Source organism: Solanum verrucosum, unplaced genomic scaffold (assembly GCF_900185275.1).
Source record: "Solanum verrucosum unplaced genomic scaffold, falcon-dt-bn FXZP01000109.1, whole genome shotgun sequence".
NCBI lineage: Eukaryota > Viridiplantae > Streptophyta > Magnoliopsida > Solanales > Solanaceae > Solanum > Solanum verrucosum.
The window spans coordinates 915,785-936,395 of record NW_026020594.1 but is presented as its reverse complement, the minus strand read 5'-3'; the positions used below and the strand labels follow the sequence as shown (position 1 = coordinate 936,395).

At 33.7% G+C, this 20,611-nt stretch overlaps 3 protein-coding genes and 1 non-coding gene across 6 annotated transcripts; 3 read left to right on the top strand and 1 right to left on the bottom strand.

Annotated features, from left to right (window-relative positions):
• The first annotated feature begins 5,665 nt into the window (after nucleotides 1-5,665).
• On the top strand, nucleotides 5,666-8,805 carry LOC125811308 (uncharacterized). 2 transcript variants are annotated; one of them, XM_049490820.1, is made up of 6 exons: nucleotides 5,666-5,770; nucleotides 5,936-6,096; nucleotides 6,992-7,144; nucleotides 7,231-7,406; nucleotides 7,557-7,663; nucleotides 8,604-8,805. In XM_049490820.1, exons 2-5 carry the CDS (start codon nucleotides 5,962-5,964, stop codon nucleotides 7,645-7,647), a joined length of 555 nt encoding a protein of 184 aa, XP_049346777.1. In that variant the 5' UTR covers nucleotides 5,666-5,770; nucleotides 5,936-5,961; the 3' UTR covers nucleotides 7,648-7,663; nucleotides 8,604-8,805. The 2 variants fall into 2 exon arrangements, with proteins under 2 accessions (XP_049346777.1, XP_049346776.1); XM_049490819.1 differs by having other exon boundaries at nucleotides 8,595-8,702.
• A 2,470-nt stretch (nucleotides 8,806-11,275) lies between these two features.
• LOC125811307 (uncharacterized) lies at nucleotides 11,276-11,920 on the top strand. The gene has a single exon (XM_049490818.1). It carries the CDS (start codon nucleotides 11,276-11,278, stop codon nucleotides 11,900-11,902), a length of 627 nt encoding a protein of 208 aa, XP_049346775.1. The 3' UTR covers nucleotides 11,903-11,920.
• Nucleotides 11,921-12,577: 657 nt separating this feature from the next.
• TRNAD-GUC (transfer RNA aspartic acid (anticodon GUC)) lies at nucleotides 12,578-12,649 on the top strand. The gene has a single exon. It is a non-coding gene; the product is annotated as a tRNA-Asp (tRNA).
• Nucleotides 12,650-13,194: 545 nt separating this feature from the next.
• LOC125811298 (uncharacterized) lies at nucleotides 13,195-19,923 on the bottom strand. 2 transcript variants are annotated; one of them, XM_049490804.1, is made up of 7 exons: nucleotides 19,862-19,923; nucleotides 17,929-19,676; nucleotides 17,010-17,443; nucleotides 16,761-16,922; nucleotides 16,272-16,347; nucleotides 15,457-15,612; nucleotides 13,195-13,537 (listed from the first exon to the last, which is right to left on the bottom strand). In XM_049490804.1, the coding sequence occupies exons 2-7, from the start codon at nucleotides 19,660-19,662 to the stop codon at nucleotides 13,385-13,387; spliced, it is 2,715 nt and encodes a 904-aa protein (XP_049346761.1). In that variant the 5' UTR covers nucleotides 19,663-19,676; nucleotides 19,862-19,923; the 3' UTR covers nucleotides 13,195-13,384. The 2 variants fall into 2 exon arrangements, with proteins under 2 accessions (XP_049346761.1, XP_049346762.1); XM_049490805.1 differs by having other exon boundaries at nucleotides 19,855-19,915.
• Nucleotides 19,924-20,611: the final 688 nt, after the last annotated feature.

The window sequence follows — 20,611 nt, the reverse complement described above, 5'->3', positions numbered from 1 at the left end:
CAAACAAAGTGATTTGTAGCTGTATGTATTGTACATTACAAATTACATATATCGTATTCTCAAAATGCTCATTTTAAGCAACCTCTTTCAACTCTAAATTTGCATATGTCTCATTCAACTCAGATCTTCTCAAAATTTAAACTGGTAAATTATTCCACCTTTTTTTCTGTGTTTCTGTTTCTTGTCTCTTTTTTCTCTTTTTTTCCACTGTCATACCTTTGATTTGCTTCGTTATATTCAGTTCAAATATCAGTTGATTGTATGAAGAATTCCTGCTTTGTTTTACTGAGTCTATTCTAGAATGTGAAATCAAGTTTGCCTTATATGGGTCAATTTATGCATACTAGACGTGAACATCAGTTGCGGTATTAGGTGTGTTCAACTTTATTGGAGAAATATTGTTAAGATGCACATTTTATAACAAATTTTAGCTTCAAATTGATGGTATGAAAGTTTTACTTCATAATGATACATCAGAGTTTATTTTTCTCATTTTCTCTCTTTACTCTCTTCCTACAACTAGCAGCTGATGTCGGTTATTGACATAGAAGTTTGTTGTAAATGCTTGAAAAGGAAAATAGTCCTACTTTTCGTGTTGGTGGGGTTACTCTAAATAAGTCTCTTGATTGTGTTGTTTTAGGTGAATATTTGGTCGCTTCTGTCGGATCCAAATGTGAACTTCATTCAGCTATATATCAGTTTTGACGAATGAAGTGAAATTAAAATGCTGATACATTTCTATTCTCAAATGCTATGCTCAGAATGTCTACTACCACCAAGCAGTATTTTTCTATTTTTTAGCTTTTGACTTCTTCATCAAAGTAGTTGTACTTTGTGTTGTCTATATTTGAATTCTCATGGGCAAGTGTGCAAATCAGTTAGGAAGTTCCACTCGGTACTTAATATTTTGGATCGTCTTCAAGGAGCTTACATATACAAAATTCTATTGTACTTTGGTCACTTCTGTCTTAGTCCAAATATTCTATACTCAGCCAGAATTTCTTAAATAACATCTCAATACTAATTTTTCTACTGTCAGCATCATTGTGATTATATGCTATGTCTAAATTATTCCTTTTAAGTTATATCTCACTCTTGCTCTTTGTTTCAAATAGTTAGTTCAGGTTTTTCTTTTGAATTTTAGGTTTCTTATGATATTTGGCCTTCTGTCAGGTCCCAGTTGGCTAAGTCGAGTGTAAGAGTTCAAGTCCCAGTTGGCTAAGTCGAGTGTAAGAGTTCAAGTCCCAATTGGCTAAGTTGAGTGTAAGAGTGGCCTGTTGGATTTGAAGTGTTGTTGTCTTTAAGATTTCACATCTTCTCTTTACCTGGTGATAGTAGAAGTAGTGTTCGGTTGTATACTCTTTATCGATTCTCTGGTTAGTTGTTGCAATATTTACGCCACTGCTATCTTTTGTTGCTATTTGTCATATTTGTGTCTTTTGGAATAGAGTTGACGCCAACTAATTGCAACACTTTAGGCAGAAATTTTAAATTTTTTAGCTTCTTGATTTCTTTTCCACAGTACATAGATTTTGGAGTGTAAAGGTATTTTTGCCAAATTGATACTTTGAGTAATTCATATCCATTTGCCATGTATTTCTCAGAATATATGCATTTAGCGTTGAAAACTTTCATTTAAATTTATGATATGTAAACAAGGCGAGCAGAGAATGTGCTCAAAGGAACGAACTTAAAAACACATCTATATTCCAATTGTTGCAAAAAAATTTCATCAGGCCAAACTTGGTGAGATTGAATGATGTAAGTGTGTGCCATCTCTAGCCCATACGTTATATATATCAATCCTTGCATCAATACAAGTTAGACTTGAGAGGGTAAACGAGAAACCCGACTCTGCGAACCTAATACACATTGATCTTTTGATTATCCATTGTTAATGAAATAGATAATGTATATGGAATAGCTATCATTATAGGTCCTTTTTCAAGAATTGAACACATTGCAAGGAAAAAATCATTCTCCTCTTTCTCTCTAGTGACTGCTGTATGATTATAGTTTGTTTGGAGAATATGTGATGTTGTTGCCCAATGGTGATCTCTTCACTGTTGAGAATATTGGTCTCCTTGTTTATACTCGATGATTTTCTTTGCTTTTTGTCACAATTTATTTCATTAGCTCATTGTGGGAATGGTTTCAATTTTATTCTTTGTTTCTTGTCAGATGATTGGAAGATTTACTATATATTTTTCACTTTAACAGTTTTAAAAAAGATTTTCTATATAATTCTGTTCTGGATTCTTTTTCGCTTTGCCATTTTGTCATGATAGTTGTCCCTGTTACATTATTTTGACAGCTGACATAAATTTCTTCTCTATTTTTCTTATATCATGTAGTATTTGGGGCCTACTGCAACTCATAGCCTGGAATTCCCCCGTCGTCAATGTAGGCCCTGTTACTGGACGTGGTAGAGGTGATTGGAGATCTCCAGAAATGAAAGGTGGCTATGGTATGTCTGGTTGGGGAGGTGGTACATCTGGACGTAACTTTGGGATTGGGCTGGAATTCACTCTTCTTTCACACAAGTATGTTTCCCTGATTTATAACATACTCGAATTTGCTATTCTTTTTGTCTGGTGAGGTTTGGTATTTACTGTTATAAAAGAATCAAATATGAATAAACCCAACTATCCAAAAACATTTTTATTTGGGCAAAATGGTAGTTAGCTTTTAAAGATTGGTAGGTAGTTGATATTCCAAAGCATCTTCTATTCCTTTCATTTTTATTTGGGCAAAATGCTTTGAATGGGTCATTTCCATCTGCTTCCTTTGGAAAACTTCAAAGTTTCACCTACTTGGAACTGGACAACAACCAGTTAACTGGACCAGTTGCTTCTTAATTGAATAAGAACCAAAAGTAAGTTGACTGATATGTATATTATGTGTTTTTGGTTTGGAAATTGGAAGCTCACCAGAAATCTTGTGAGTTTTTGGCACTCTTCCTTTAATTCATTTTGCATATATGTGTACTCATTACTATTTTGTCTCAATTTCTTTTCAAATTTGAAATTTCTAGCACTCAATGGTGCATATTTGACAAGATAGCTTTCGAGTTTTTTATTCAACCATAAAAAGGAACCTCATATGGCTTTTCGTGATCCTTTGTTCTTGATAGTACTGATAGTAGCACCTTCTCTTTTTGTTGGTCACGACAACGAATAAAAAGATTTTCAACTGCTACATTTCAAACTTGAAAGATGACTACATGACTTGACGAGGATAAGGACCAATAATTAGAAATACTATGATTTAGTTACTTCATGCATAGAATTGTAACTCAATTTTTTGGTAAACATAAACTTCCTTAAATTTGGTCAACCTATACCTTTAATGTGACTCTGACTATTCGAGTGTTTCATCCCCTTCTCCCTCAAGGTAGATGAGATTGTCAATATCAGTTGTCCTCTTTGAGATAGGTATCAGAAAGCAGCTGCTGGAATAAAGAGGTGTCTGAGTGTTTGAGATGGAGTACAAGCCTATAAAAGATCTCGATGTTCTGGCTCCTTCTAGACTGAAGGTATATTTAAGGAGTACCAATTAGCAATTACCATGTTGTCTTTCAAAGTCTTATGTACAAGATGAGAATTGATAAGAATAGTATTCGTCGCAAAACTTTTTTCCATATTCATATAGATTGTTGCTGCATTTTGCAGATTGCAGATTGCTATCTGTAATGTTCATGTTAGGCATGGAATTCTGATGTTGGTCCCTGAAGTTATTGAAGTTTTGGGTGAGATGGTATCTTCTCTTTAGCTTTGAAGTTAGTAGGCTTCAAGTTCATTTCAGATGTGAAAAAAATTGAAAATAGTTTTGATATTGCTTTTGTGAAAACAAGGCTAGAATGGTTGGATTCATCAACAATTTTAAGTTAACCTTTAGGACTGATTAATTTGTTCTTTTATTTGCATTGTCATTTTTCCTCTTTGTAGATTATCAAACATCTTTCGAGATGTAAGAGTGATTCCAGAACGAGTCTTTACTCAAGTATGTCCAGTTAGAAATAACGCACTAAAATCATTTATTAGTAAGGTATAGATATGATAGCCTACTATATTCTCTCTCTCTCTCCGTCTATTACATAGATTCACTGGACCAAACAACTAATAGATTTAGAGTTCCTATGAATTTAAAATAGCTCAAGAGCAACGAAGATGATGGATGAAATTGATCTCCAATAGAGTAATAGTATCCATGAAAATCAAAGAAACTGTCTACTCAAATTCTCCTCAAGGTATGTTATTTAATAATCTTTCTGTTGTAGCATTATCTGCATTTTAGGCAATGAATGGTGTACTAATCTTTCTAATCTTCGATATGTGCATTTTACGATAATTTGCAGGAACAAGTAGTAATGTCTGCACTAAAAAGTTCACATGTACAAAGATTTGAAGAGTTGATACTCACTGACATATTGAATAGTCCAGAAGTTCATATATAATAGATTTCAAAAGCAGAGAATATTCCTAATAACTTTGTGTCCTCTTTTTTCCCCTTGAAATTGTGATTTATAATTGAATGAATAATTTTTACAGACAATTTATTATTATTTATACAAAACTAATTTTCTATGTTGGGATCGTGCTAAGCACGGGCCTATACCCTCTAGTGTATATATATACCTACTGCTACAAAAATGATCCACATATATCATATTGATCTAATGATAGTGAAAATATTTATTTTATTTATAAAAAAAATTATTAAATTTATTATTTTAATGGTCAAATGTATTCTTTTCTCTGGTTTTTTTATAAAATTTATCATAGATATTTCAATTACTTATTTTATTGATACAAAAATTCAATTACAATATAGGCTTAAACAGTTAGGTTTTAATTTTTTTTTCTTTTTATTTCGCATATTTTTACATGAAAAGAAAATGAAAGAATAAAAATAAATAAGAGTAAAAAAACTCAAATAATGATAAATAAATAGATCTATAAGGAATTTATTTAAACTCAAATTAGGGATTGAATCAAAGAAATGAAAAACGATCACATGTGAGAATGATCAAATATACGTTGAACATATATAGAGGGATCATATATACCCCTACATGAATTAATTTAGGATAAAAAAATTAGAAATAAATTTAGTATTAATGTTTTCATTGTGATTAGATGAAAAGAGCATATATATATATATATATATATATATATATATATATAAGTCAGTTTTGTACTAATAAAAGGGGAAAATGCTCCAATATACCATTAAATTTGGAGAAAATATTCATTTATGTAGTCAGTTAAAAGTTTGGTTCATTTATGTCATTTAAGTCAAACTTCTAACGGATGACATAGATAAGTCTTTTCTCAAAGTTTGATGACATATTTGGATTTTTTTCTCTTTTAAAAAATAATTTAATTAATGACATGTCCTAATCATAATTGATCTCGTGTAAATGATTTTGCAAAAACAAAATTATTTTCGATTAACAATAATGACATGAATGAGCATAATAAACCAAACTTTTAACAAATAATATAAATAAGCCTTTTCTCAATAGCATATTTGAGTTTTTTCCATAATAAAAATATGTCAATCACTTTTATTTATAAAGAGTATATGCAAAATATTTTTATCTTTAGGAAAAGCACCCTTTTTAGTGATATGTTCCCTTTTTGATTGTTTTGGTGTAATGTGCCCCTAATTAAAATCTACCAAGTATAGTATCTTTGTTAACGAAGGGAAGCTGCTAGTGTCTCTGGAACACTATTCAGCAATTTTCTTCATCCCTCACAATTACAAGGTATGAAGTTGCTTGATTTCAAGCACCCTTTTTCTCTTTCGTTTCTCATTTATACATTTTCTCCTAAACACTGTGTTATCTGCACAATTATATATGAATTTAGTCATAAACTGACTATTCAAATTTGTAATTTCTTGATTTTGAACAATGTTTGGCCTATTGCAGTTTGAATTGATCTTTTAGGTCTAAAAATGGAGGAGGGTGGCCCAAGTAGAGAAGAACCCACATCATGGGAGGACCTTTACAACGTCAATTTGGTACCTTCAGAGCTTTTTCTCAAGTTTAGAAAAGAAATTGAGGGTTTTCGAGTTGGCGTTAACTTGGAGGTGTAATTTCTTGACTAACTTTTTCATGTTTAGTTTTGTTACTTAATTAGTTCTAAAAGATTAGTGTATTATCAAATTTTGGAATCATTTTGAAAATCGCACTTGAGCGGATTTATGTGATCGTCATGATCTTGAATGAAGTATACCTGTAATGTTGATATTGTCCAAATTACTCATTTTAAGGAATATAATTTTGTGATAGCTGGCTTGATTGTTTCTATACAGCATTGGGAATTCTTCTTCTTTAGTATTTTTAATGAAAAAAATCCACTAATCTTAAACCACTGAGGTGACAGTAGAGTATAGATCACACGCAAATAGTATATGTGTTCTTTTCTTTTCAATAGATACCGTCCCTTTGCATCCGAGGGTGTGGCCTAGTGGTCAATGAAGAGAACCAGGAGGTCTAAGATTCAAATCCCCATAGATACAAAAACATTAGGTGATTTCTTCTTATTAGTTCTAGCCTTGGTGGACAGAGTTACCTGGTACTTGGTGGTGGTGGAGGTGTCAGGTATCCCGTAGAATTAGTTGAGGCGCGCTCAAGCTGGCCGGGACTCTATAGTTAAAAAAATATATAGATATCATCCCTCTGAAACTTTAGGGGTCAGCAGTGGTTTCTCTCACTGCTCTGCTTGGTTACATGAACCCCTAGGCTCATAGTTGAAGGTGAAGGGTTCTACCATTAGAGCAGTGCCTTATTCCTCGGGATGAATGGTAAAAACGATCACAATTGTGAAATGTAAATTCTGCATGTGAATTTTCTGCATCAGCACTGTGGTTAATTATGGAATCACCATAGATGAGATAGTTCTCACGGCATTAAAACTAGTGTCAATATTAGCATTTTCAGTTTTCACTAGTTATCTGAACATTTGGACACCATCTTCACCAGTTTTACAACAATCCAAGCAATGAATATCTAGCAAAATTGGTTTTGAAGCCTTTAGCTCCCGAACGTCGATGGAAGCTCATATGTGAGCCATTGCATCATGAAGTGCGCCTTCTATCAAAGAAGATCCCAGTTACAAAATTTCTGAATCTTCAGGTTTGCCTTTCTTTTCTCTTCCTCCAACTAATTTGTTTGCCATTATCTGTCCAAATTTTGTTGGTTCTAACATCGAGTTTTATCAGGTAGGGATAGGACACAATTTTCAGTTGCAAGCAACTGGTTGGAAATGGAAGCTTACGACTTGTTTGGGTGGAGATGGTGTCTCCAGGATCCGGAATAAGACGTCAGTTGGATTATGTCCTGGTGTGGATTTTCGTTTTGGGTGGAGAGCAGACTATGTTCTTCCTGAAATTACTGGGTAAGCTTTTTCATCTTGATATGCCTTTTTCTTTGTAAGAAATCACTAAACTTTGTACCCATGGTGCTTTGAAATTAAAAGTGACTTAAACTTGATGGTGTGTGCCGCTCTAGAGATTGATGGTCTGGGTTTTGGATTTTCCATTTGCAGGGGAGTGGGCACTGGTGAACCATTGTTCAATATGAACTCTGGACGATTACAAGCATCGCTGGATAGAGTTGAGGCCATTTTTAGCCAATAAGCATAATGATCACTTGGTATGTTACCAGTTTATGCTGCCTAATTTATCTTGGAGTATAGGGCACCCCAATCTCCCCTCTTTCCTGTAACATTGTGATCTGTTTATTGGTTTTTTCTTCTTTGTATGAGTCAGTGATTGGCCTATAAAAGGCTTGGTTGTCTTTTTATCAGTTATAGAGCTCTGTCAGCCTAAGAAAACTGATATCGTTATTAAGTTTTAAAGACTAGTAGGACTTTATCAACTAAGTTGGTATTAGGTAGTACTTCCTTTGATTAACTACAACATGTTGTTTCACCCAAAGTTCTTCTAAGTTGTAGCTAACTAAAAATTTCATTCCATGGATAAGATGCTGCATCTATGTTCTTTTTCATCGTAAAACATCTTTGCATATTTCTATGCTTTGTTGTGTCAGGGTGGGAGGTTGAAGGAGGGAGTTCAATAAACATCAATGTTTTATTAACTTTGGTTGACTGTTAGAATGTTTTGTTTGTTCAAAATTTGCAATGCTAAAATCATTATTACCTATATTTTTTTTGTTAGAATTGGTAACATCATTATTACCTACTTCTTTAAAGAGTGATGATCCTTAAGGTGTTCAATTTGTTTCAGCTCGCGATCGATAATCCAATTTCTCGCCTAATCACTTATACTGAAACTTCATTTTTCACGATTAGCAAGACCCTGATGGAACTGCCACTTCTTAGCATGGTTCAAGCAAGTTGTTTGTTTCTTAACCTTTTTAGACCTATTTTAGTAACTACTCTAGCATAGTTGCTAGCAGTAGTACTCATGCACCGTTTCCATGGTGCTGCGAAGCAATTGGGTGCTTAATCTACACATGAAATGTTGAGTATTCAAGTTCTTTTCTTCTTCTTCTTCTTCTTATTTTCCAATGTATTCAAGTTTGATTCACATAATACTGCTTCTCACTGAAAGTATTGAACTAGAATATGCAGGAAGAAAAGGAGTTGGGAGCTTGTACAGCCAACATCGCAATGTGCTTTTCAAGGGTAGAATATCTCTTGTGAAACGATGAAAACGTCAACTTATCCCAAATCCTGTTGTATAGATTACAGTCTCTAGGTTCTTTAATTTCACCTTTGCGCAGTTGCTTGATGTACAAAAACAGGATTTGTAAATTCTGTTTTTCATTGTTCATTTTGGTTACATAGAAAAATATTTGAAGAAGCCTCAATTGAAATGGTGACCCATGAAAGATTTTGCTAACTTGAATCATATATTTTCCCAAAAAACCTTAGAATGAATTATCTGCAGTCCACTGGAGATAAGGATCTAACAATGTGTGAAACTGAAAGTTGAAACTACTAATTGATGGAGCAACAGTAATTTTGTGTTGTTTTCAAGTCTTCTTTTGTCCTCTCCATCTTGGAGAAATATGTTCTAAATTAGAACCCAAAATATCAAAATCTGATACTTGTACTTGTGGCTGTCGAGATATCTGAAATTTGAAACATTTTATTATCTGGTACTTATGATTACGGTTGTATAGCAAGTCATTTTGTAAACTAGTCCAAGTAGGTGCAATTTGATAAAAAATAATACTCTGACCACTTTTAATTGTCATTTTGCATTTTTCAAAGTCAATTTGACTAATTTTTAAAGTTAAATTAGATTACATTAATTTGATATTTTTTTTAAAAAAAATTAGATATTAAAAAACAATACGAAAAGTACTATAAATTCCAATTTTTTGTATATCAATATGATGAAAAAATACATCGTAAAATGTTAGTCAAAGTTATTATCATTTGACTATAAAAAAAAAAAGGAAACTATGACAATTAAAAGTGGACGGAGGCAGTACTAATTACATGTCGTCCTTACTAAAAATATATGTTACTTAATACTTGTCTTTTCACAAAATCAACGCATAAATGACACTATTCTTCTTATTTTACTCTTGAGAGTTATTAGCCTTGAAAGTGTGTATTTGACCAACATAGGAAAATAAAGTAATTAATTCATATTCATTTGTCAAATTACTTAATCAAAATAAATTAATTCATGTTCATTTATTAAAAATTTGACTTCGAGAGAAAACTAAATAATGATATAATGGTAAACTTACCTAGTTTCTTAAGGAACATGAAATCGAACATATGTGCTACCATTTTAAATAAAATAGGTTCAGAATGAGAGGTAAACGCAAGTGATAATATATTAACAACTTTTAAACTTTACTAAACTTATTTAGAAATTTGAATTACTCATTATTTTAGTTGACAACCTAAACACGTGATAAAATATTCTTATTTAATATTTTTATAGTTCGTGTATCTAAATAAAATTTAGTTGCAATTTAAGGTGATTGTCCATGTATCCGCTCTATTTTCAATATATTTCTTATTCTATGAGAAATAAGCACCAACCTCCAAGACCATGGTGATGCTTAGTAAGCGTTTCGACATGTTATTTTATCTCGCGATATGAAATTACGAGATAAAATTGGTGTTTGGACACGCGATTTCATCTCGTGATTTGAAATCATGAGAAAAAATGAAATCAATGTTTGAATTTCTCATGTTTTGAATGAAATCTCAAATTCTTCAAAAAGTTTGATTTAGAAATTTCATGTTTTTTAGATACAAAAATTGACTCATAAGTTTATATTTATTTTTAAAAAAACCCACCATTTTATATCTACATAATTTTTTTATTTACGAGAATAACAAAGGAGCGATGAAATATTTACTGAATATGAACACAATGATATAGTTACTAATGGTATTGACCATGTTCAATTTTATTAAAGAGTAATACACTACAACTCATGTTCAATTTTACTTTTTAATTTAGGAAAAATTCTTTTGGCCAAAATGGTATTTTACCTATGTTATTTTACCTTTTTAACTTTAATACCTTTTAATAAAAAAATGAAAAAATATATATTTTATATTAAAATTAAAAAAATATTATACACTTTTTAAATTTCTGGCCAAGGCCATTTAGCATTACCTTTTAATTTAACTAAAGTTGGAATAATAAACAACATAGGTATTTTACCTATGTTATTTTACTTTTTTAACTTTAATACCTTTTAATAAAAAAATAAAAAAAAATATATTTTATATTAAAATTAAAAAAATACTATACACTTTTTAAATTTCTGGCCAATGCCATTTAGCATTACCTTTTAATTTAACTAAAGTTGGAATAATAAACATTTGCTTATTTGGTTAGATTGTATAAAAAAGTTGGTGCAATTATGATAGTTTACACAATTCATGTGCTTTTATGTTCATGAACAAAAATTCATCTTAAAAATTCAAATTACATATCCCAAAAAAAACTTCAAACTTCTCACATAATTTCATATCATTATTTCAAGTCACATGAAGCAAACGGCCCTTTTCATCATTAGTAGTAATTGAATGAAAGTTTGAACATCTCAAGGGCCCATTGATTAAAACGACATTGTCATTAAAAGCCACAAAATGTTAGTAAATCTTTCAAAACCCAAAGGAGGGAAACTCATTGTCAAATTTAGCCGTTAATTCACATATCCCCTAGCTAGCCTCAACGGCCATATTCATACTCCATATATATATATATAGTAGATAAACAACTTGTTAAAATTATCATATAATTCAAGTAAAATTAAAAAAAAATGACTTCTTCAAAGCTAAGGCATTCTTGTTCCTTTCCAATTCTTCTACTTTCCTTTCTTAATTTCATCCTCTTTATTCTCTCCGCGGCGTCTATAGCTCCCATTGTTTTCCTCAAAACTCCGCCAACTTCACTTGGTTGGTCATTCCTCATAGTCTCTTCCATTTCACTTCTTTCATGTTTTATTGGTTTCTACTCTCAACTAACTCATTGTTGTTTCATAACTCACCTCTCCCTCCTCATGGCATCGTGTATCGGTCAATTACTTGGCATTTTAGCCTTGTTCACTAAGGAAAAATCGAGTCTTTTGATGTTGAAATCACCAAGGGATCCTAGAGAAGCAAAGGTTTTAGTGAGATTGGAATGTGGGGTTTTGATGTCTATGTTTGTGATGCAATTAGGAGTGTTGGTTGTGACTTGTGCTGTGCAGAGTTGTTGGGTGAGAGATTATGAAAGTGTTGAAGCAGAGAGAGAAGCATGGTCAAGGAAGAGGAATCAAAGGATTGCTAAGGTTCAACAAGAGTGTATGGAAAATGCAAATAAGATATGCGAAATGAAAGATAAGGAGTTTGATGATAAGATTAAGAATAAATATGGACAGTGGGTCAAAAATGATTTTGAAGGCTAAATATGAATTTCTTAGTCACTACTAGGTGGCTATATTTGGGATTTTTGTGGTTGTGTTTTATTAGTGTAAAACCTTGTTACAACTTCTTTTTATCTTTGATGTAAAATGTGTTCCATTTGATCAAATTCCAGTCTCTAATACATTCAGAATTATTTACTTTCTGTGGTTTCAGAGATACTAAAATAGTATGCTTATTATGAAACTTTTTAGTAATCAATCAATTACCATCATGCCGAAAGCAGTACATATCAGAAATGGTACCCTTTTATTTATTAGGGCAATCTATGAAAAACATGTCTAGCCAATTCCAAATTCCCACATTTTGCATACATATAAAAAAAAATAAGTGTATTAGTGATTGGAACATAGCATTCCAAATCTTTGGTTTTGTCAAGATCATGTTTCAAGTGCCCCAGGTAATTCATTGTAATATTAATGGAACTCTACCTCTTGATCTAGCACTCTATGAAATAAATATCTTTATTGTAGTGATATATCAGAATCATTTTGCTCATAAGCACCAATTTTCTTTTAATCTATAAATAAATATAAAGTATAAACTGTCAAGTAATGTGGTTATTCGACTTAAGTAAAAAAAATAAAAAATATATTCGAACATGACCAAATTCTTGTAATGTTATTAAATAACGTGATCAATAATTGTAAGACAAGCAAGTCGTTGTAGTATAGTGGTAAGTATTCCCGCTTGTCACGCGGGTGACCCGGGTTCGATCCCCGGCAACGGCGTTTCCTTTTTTCTTAACCATACAACACTCTTCTTCTGACAGCGTTTTACTTTGAGATATTCTCTCTTTTTTTTTTCTTTTTTTTTTTACAGTCAACATATTAATTAATTATGACTTAATAAATTGAAGTATTATTACTACCACTCATTTTGTAACTTATGGTGTGTTCAGAAATTTGTTTTCAGAACTTTACACTTCCTAAAAATTACACACTATTTCAAATTTTATTTATAAATTTAAAACCCTTGAGCTACAAGTATTCATGTTATATAAGAGGAGACCAATTTTTAAAGTAAGTGCAGTTTAATAACTTTAGTACAACAAGAATTAATGATACCGTTCTTCGTACAATCTGAAACAGCTAACCCAACGCTTTATTATTTTATTTTTTTGGCTGGGATGTTCTTCCGTATCATGTAACATTAAGGTGCATAATAAGAGTTTTTATTGCTCAAGATCGTTTGGTAATTGATTTGGAAGTAAGTTATACAAGTAATATCTAGTAGGTTAGAACCGTATAGTCATCCAATTCCGACTCCAAGAACATGATAGTTCACAAATCAATACAAAATAATGTTGAGATATGGGAAACTATTCTCCAGTCTCCATGAGCATGGGAAGTTTTCATTTGACATAGCATTACCACAAAAGCTTATCTAGCATAGTTTCAAAGAGAGATTATGACTTCTGGCATTCACAGAGGATACTAACTCCATTTTTAATATTTCCAATAAAATCATCTGTCAGAGTGCCATGGCACTGCTGAATATCGTAGCGGCCCCTGCTGCAGAGAATCTGGTGCCTCAATGTGCTGTAGTATCGGAGTCATCTTCAATCCAATGATCTTAACTTGGGGATTTGAGTGCCCATCCAGAAAAACACTAGTAACCTGCATATATATTGCACATGCCAAAGTTATTTGCAAACTCCAACATGTTAAAAGGGATTCTATGCAAAGGGAAATGCACTAGTAACAATTATAGAGTCAAAACTATCAGAAGTAAAAGGACTAGAAGAACTGTGGCACAGAAGAAACAAATGGCATCAAACAAAATATCAGAACTGATTCTTCTCTTAAAAAAAGAGAGTATTATAGAACTATAGCTCATGAATCGTACCACCTATGGCAGAGTCCGGATTTTCACCAAGTGGAATCAAAACTAGCACAAGAAGATTCCACTTATAGTATATATACATAATTATTTGTTTTACCTATCTACACTGTAATTTTCCTGCAAAAGGGTGTCCATTGCTACCTGCTTGCCACCAATAGATACCATTTTCTCTTGAGAAAATCTTGTATTGGCAATATCTAAGGACATCTGAATCTGATGAAGTTGGATCCATCATCTTTCAATGATAGTAGGAAAGGTCATGCAGAGATCCTAACCCTACCTTGACAGTTGCATAAGAACAAAGTTTCAAGATTCAAGGTTGATATTTACCAAGAATGCAACCATCTTGATCCATCTCTTTGCCAACCCCAATGCCCACCACAAAAAAATAAAATAAAAATTGATAGTACTCACCAACCAAATAACCAAGCACCCCAACAAATGTCATCCCTACTCACCCAATCAAATGTTGTTGTGGATGTGGTGAAGTCAATTAATTGAGTAATTAATTATATTTTTAAGTAGCTTTATTTATTATTCTAGAATATGATTTATGTTTCAAAGCTTCATAAGGATACGTTAAGCTATAGTTAGTATTAGTTTGGAATAGGATTTAGGTTTTCCTATTTTCACAAGGATTAGACTTTCTATTGATGTAATAAGACTCCTATTTAAAGGAGTTTCTAATGAATAAATCATTAAGTCATATTTCAGCAAAAAGCAAGAGATCATAGTTCTCTCTTCCATTAAACTCTAAGGTTTCAGCTTCCTTCTCTTCCATTGAACTCTAAGATTACAGTCTCCCTTTAACGAGCTGAATTTATATATTGCCCTGTGAATCGAGCCTTCCCTAAAGATTCATAACAAATGCACACACACCAAAAAAATAGTAGCAACCAATAGGGGCGGGTCGGGAATTGCATACTTTGATGTACCAGCAAGCACACTTCCCTTTGAGGAATTCAAAGTTTACACAGCAACAGTGATGATAAGCAGTGGACCACAAGATAGAAGAAAATATGGAATCAGCTAGACTGTTTTTTAGCAACCTCAAAAGCATAAGCATTTTGGATATTTCACAACCATTAGATTTTATTCTCCAAATTTTTCTGATCAATCTGGGGCATAGAAGCAAAATCTTGTGATCCTTTCTTCAGATCATAAGAAACCTTGATTTTTGAACCGAGATATACAAAGGCTGTGTGCGCAGTTTGAAACTTTGTCATTAATGGGACAGCCCCTCTACCATTCTCCACTTAAATACCAAGTATTTGTCGACGCCAAGGTTCAGACAAGTAATGTGCGCCTAATACACACATCATGTGTTGCACTCTTCCCACTAGACCAAAGCCGAGCCAGTTCAAATGAAATCTTAAGATGTATGAACCTCAATTAAATGACCTATTTTCTTTCAGTTGACAGAATAGTAAACTAGAGGGTATATAGGACTCAAGGTTACAAAAACACAAAGTAAAAATTGTACAAGCACAAGGAATTCCTATTATTCTACATATTTGAGAAAGTTATCATTTGTCTGACTCTGTGATACGAGCATGTGCCTTTCAACACTCCCTGCTGTCAGTCGAGGTACAGGAAACTATGTAGGACATTACTGTTTCTTTGAATGATCATGCAAACTCTAGGGAGATGAGCAAAATAAGTTTCTCATTTACCAAAGTAAACAGAGGCATACCTGAGAACAGCCAAACAATTTTAGTACTTCCAACGATAAGCAGCTATCAACAATCAATCCCAGGGCTTCGTTCGTCAAGTTACGACACCAAGACAAATCCAGACTAATCAAATTTTTTGAACATTTGACTAGAGACATAGCAGTGTTGTGTGAAACCTGTAAAAACCATATAAAGACGTTGAAAACTAAGATCCTCGACTTTTAGTCTTGGCAATAATTCATGGACCTTTTGGATTAGCAAATTCCAGGTACCCAGGAAAAAGTGGAAGAGGAAAACTACGGTCTACAAATAAAAAGGAAAATTTGCTGGTTCGGATTAAAACCCAAGGTTCCATTTGCTAGTTCTCTCAAAATATATATTTGTTTTATAAGTTAATGTTGATTTTACAAACAGTGTGGCACCAAGAAAGTGGTAGATCACCACAAACGTGAGTGGAATTTTGTCCCTTCGGACTGTAGGGAGTATTTAATTCCACTACATTGTCAGGCTTCCTATTACACCAAAAGTTGCTCTCAGAATATATTTGAATAGTTGTTATATCTAAGTGAAGTTCACAACATACCGTAAATCAACAAGTTCAAAATAACTGGGTAACCTTACTTGTGTAACAAACAATACTTAAAAATCAAAACTGGATACTAAATCATTAGAATCTCTCTCTCAATTAATTAAAATATTGATCTAAGCAGATTTTTGCTGGCTTGATCAACTAAATTCAGCAAAGAGAAGTACACAATCAGAACCCATAACACATTTTCCCATGTCCACACAAACAAAATAAGAGAGGCAATGAACATTGCATGCTGTCAAGTACCTTTTTGACACGATTGAGAGATAGTTCCTTCAAAGATCCCCCACTAGTTTCCACATAAGCAGCAACAGCTTCATCACTGCCATTAGTAAAGATAAGAATAAGCTTATGCCACTTCCATTTTTCTATTAATGAATTCAAGGAATGCAGAACATACTATCAAAAAGATAGTTCTTTTTTCATATTTTGAAGAATGCATACTGTGAAAATCCTATATATAGCTTGAAACAAAGAATGCCTACTGAGAACACCTATATGTAGCATCTATTCTAAGCCTTCAAGCATGAAGTACCTGTGAAATAAATCTAAAACCAAGAACATTGATATTTTTTGACAAATTGGTCTCAAGACGTAAGCAATTGGCATTCAAGAAAAGAATAAAGCGCTACACAAAATGATGATAAAGACTGCAAGCAAAAGATCACGGCTAAAGACACCGCATATGCTACACTTAGAAAAATATTATCTGGTCAATTGCTATATTTTGGAAACCTGAATGGATTGCGACAGAGTTTTAGATTGTCAACTTCTCTACAACCAGTGGCAAGATGTTCAATTGCAGAGTCGGTCAATTTACACAAGTCGCTCAGGTCTATAGCACGCAATCCGGGACAGTTTTGTGAAATATCTTTCAGAGAACGATCAGTCAATTCCCTGTGTCAGATTCAAGGCACAAAGACAATCAGTATCAATCAAATTTCTCAGTGGAGCATCGCTTGAAACATGACGAAAACCACTTACATGCATCCTTTCAGAATAATCTCTCTCAGACTCTGACCTCGATTAGTGACAAATTCTTTAATAAAAGCATCACACACAGTCTGGATTCCAGCTACTGATAGAACTTCCAAATGTTCTAGCTTTAGCAATGCTGGCAGAATAAGCATGGGATGTATTGCTTCGCAATTGTCTAGATATAACTCTCTCAGAACTGATCCCAATGAATTAGATAAACAGCTAATTCCATCACATGTCAGCAAAGAGCACTGGCTAAGATTCATTGACCTTAAATTAGGTGCTGCAGAGATGATCGCCTCCAGCCCAACATCCGAAAGACGACACGCACCTTTCAAGGATAAGGTCGTCAATGCAGGGAGATTGTTTGGACGACGAGCTAATGTAACCAATAGGATATAATCTGGCATACAGCGACCACACTGATCCAGTTGAAGCACCTGGCTCCACAAAGAAAACATTTTGAAGTTCACGTATCAGAACTAACACATCATTGAACTATTACTACATATGCAAGCAAACTTTGACTGTGGAGACTGACTAGATGAATAATACTAAAAAGTAGTATTCATAAAGATCAAAACTATGTTTGGTTCTTTGAATGAGAGGTGAAGAGGAAGAAAAGAGAAACCAACAATCTACTTCCCTATGTTAAGTATTGATGATTTACTTCCAATCATTTGGTATGATTGTAATATACTTCATCACTTTCATCCAGCTTTGGAGAGATTGAGAATGATGATGCAGAGTAATGCAACCCATCCACTTTTACTTCATGTTTTCTAAAATTTCCTAACCAACCGAAAATTTCCTAACCAAACGATGAGGAACACATACACTCTAGCTTTTACTTACTCCTCCAACAATTCCTTTTTTTACTCCAATCAACCATAGCAAAAGTAAAAAAGAATAAATTAAAACTCACCACCAAGTTGTTGGTGTCGCATCCTTTAAAGCTCTCAAAGTTGTTGGTGTCACATCCTTTAAAGCTCTGTGTGAAATTCTCCTCATTCAACCATGAACAATCCCTTATGCGTATCTCTGTAGGAGATCCACTGACAAGAAGTTGAAAAAATTGATATGTCATTTCCCGAGAGTCACACAGTGACTGGCAAATCTTGTGCCTAAGTGCATCAGGTAAGCCATCAAGTGAAGTGATTGCATCAGCATTCTTCACTAAAATGTCCATGCATAAGTCATGTAATGAGGGAACAACCAGCTTTCTAGATTGGCACTGCTGGTCCGTTTTGGGAACCCATACCACTTCAATCTTACTTTTCTCAGATTTACTCTGCTGCTGATGCTTGATGTTCATTTCACGATCTCTAATAATCTTCATAGCAGTTGAAAAAGGACCAGGCCAGTCTTCTATTTCTTCAGTCTCCGCTACCTCCTGTGGAAATTCCTCAGCAGCCTCATCAGCTACATCGGTCTCCTGTTCTGCTTGGGAAGAGAAATGAGCAAACCTGGAAGCATTTCGTCTAGCAATATCCCTAAACCTTTCTCTATGAACTCTTCTTGTAGCAGTTGCACTGCCATCGGCATCTGCAACTTGCTCTCCATCTTGACTTGTCAAATTAATAGCTCTTGATATAATTTCATCAATGAGTTTATCTGCCCCATGCTTGGATTTTCCTTCCAATGTATCAACACCATGACACAAATCATCGCCAGCCATAACTTGTTTTCCCTTTTCCTCTCTACTAATCCTTCTTGTCTTTGAATCACGATTTTGCAAAGTGGCAGCTAGTCCATCACCCTGAACAGCCAGATCTATAGTTTCGGGCAAACAGGCAGACTGAGGTACTGTGTTCTCAATTGACATCCCAAATGCTACCTCTGATTCCAAATTCACTGAATGAACCACTGGCAAACCCTGTTCAGAAACTATACCTTTAGATTTCTCTTCTCTGCTGAATCTCCTCCTCTTAACACTAGAAGGCTCAACTGAACTTGTCTGTAACTTATTGCTGGAGCCATCTGAACTGCAACTGTTTGACATTCCTTCACTTAGCTTTCCATGAGACAACTTCTCATCACAATCATTCTGATTAACACTTCCAGTATCACCAACAACGCCACCACTGCATTCTTCAACAGCTCTCTTAGAGATCTTCTTGCCCGACCGCAAACTCAAAAACTTAGTATTCCCTTCACCCTGCACTTCCATACTTGTATTTTTATCCCCTTTCCCCTCTTTAACACATTCAATTCTTCCCTCACTGCAGACTAAATTTCCTATATCATCAGATTCATTCATACCTATTTCATCAACTGCTTCATTATATAAAACCCCCAAATCTTGATCACCTTCATCCAAATCCGCACTTTCTACACCAACGTCACTCTTCAAACTATTGCCAGTATCCCCATTATCAATTTCAAAATCCCTACTCTTCCCTTCATTATTCAAAATTTCACCAACATCACTCAAACCATTTTTAGAAGCCAATCTCAAACTCCTCCTTCTAGCAACAGGAGGAATGTCACCACTAGCCAAAGAAGGAGAAGTAGGAGTCACAACACATAAAGGCTGAACAGAAGTCTCAAGAGATTTCAACGGAGTTACCGGTTCCAATACATGATTTTCTAGGGTTTTAGAAGAAACTTTAGCCTTAGATGCCGCCGGAGTCACCTCACGAGACCTCAATAGCGTCATTATCTATTAATCCTCTGAAGTTAATGAAACCAAAATGAGCCAAAAACAAAAAAAAAATCACAATCTAAACACAAGTATCTATCTATCTATCTACAATACAAAAGTGCACGCAACAAAAGTCAAAATTCAAATTCAGAAACTAATAAAGGAATCTTTTATCTGTATTGACGGATAGAGTAAGTTAACAGTTACCAGTTACCAGTTACAAGCGAGGAGACAGCAATGGCGGTTCAGTGAAGTGAAGTTACACTCCACTGGAAATGGCGATACCGGAAAATGAGTACAGTAGTGAAAGGAGTACTCGAGCAGTTGAAGACGGCGGGAGGTTTTTCAGGTTTGAGTACTTTTTATGGCTATTTGGAAGCTTACCGGACACGCACACGACACGCCTGTTCGGTTCACTTCGACTTTCCCGCCATTAAGTATGGGTTGGGCTTTCAATAGATTCACTGAATGAGGCCCAACTCATTTATACATCGTAGGAAACATAATGAAACACCAAAAGTTAATTGGCGCAACTTTTCAGTTAGACACCTCAATTAAACACGGAGATTCAACTCATTATAAACACTAGAAAACTAGTCGACTCCTTCGAGATACACCTAAAGTTGGAGTGACTTTTCACACTTCAACTAAGGCTCTATTTATTATTATGTATAAACATTGATGCCCAATTCATTCATAAAAAATCAAGAAATTAGTTTAGTCTAGCGGGAGACATTAAAAATTGACAAATTTTCAGTTAAACAACTAAGCCTTATATTTATTATACTTTATATATTTATACTATTCAAAATTTGTATTATTAAATATTTTTCGCTGATATAGCAAGGGTGAGACAATACATTCAAAATCAGTGTGCGAAGGTTTAAAATTGGTCAATTTATATTTCAAAAAAATAAATATTTTAATTCACTTTCTTTATTATTATTTTCTATACCACACACCA

Coding starts and splice junctions, on each gene's coding strand:
- LOC125811308 (XM_049490820.1), top strand. CDS start 5,962: ATGGAGGAGGGTGGCCCAAGTAGAGAAGAACCCACATCATGGGAGGAC. Junction 7,145..7,230: donor CAAAATTTCTGAATCTTCAG/GTTTGCCTTTCT, acceptor GAGTTTTATCAG/GTAGGGATAGGACACAATTT. Junction 7,407..7,556: donor GTTCTTCCTGAAATTACTGG/GTAAGCTTTTTC, acceptor TTCCATTTGCAG/GGGAGTGGGCACTGGTGAAC.
- LOC125811307 (XM_049490818.1), top strand. CDS start 11,276: ATGACTTCTTCAAAGCTAAGGCATTCTTGTTCCTTTCCAATTCTTCTA.
- LOC125811298 (XM_049490804.1), bottom strand. CDS start 19,662: ATGACGCTATTGAGGTCTCGTGAGGTGACTCCGGCGGCATCTAAGGCT. Junction 16,923..17,009: donor ATTATTCTGAAAGGATGCAT/GTAAGTGGTTTT, acceptor AATCTGACACAG/GGAATTGACTGATCGTTCTC. Junction 16,348..16,760: donor CTCTGTCGCAATCCATTCAG/GTTTCCAAAATA, acceptor TACTAATGGCAG/TGATGAAGCTGTTGCTGCTT.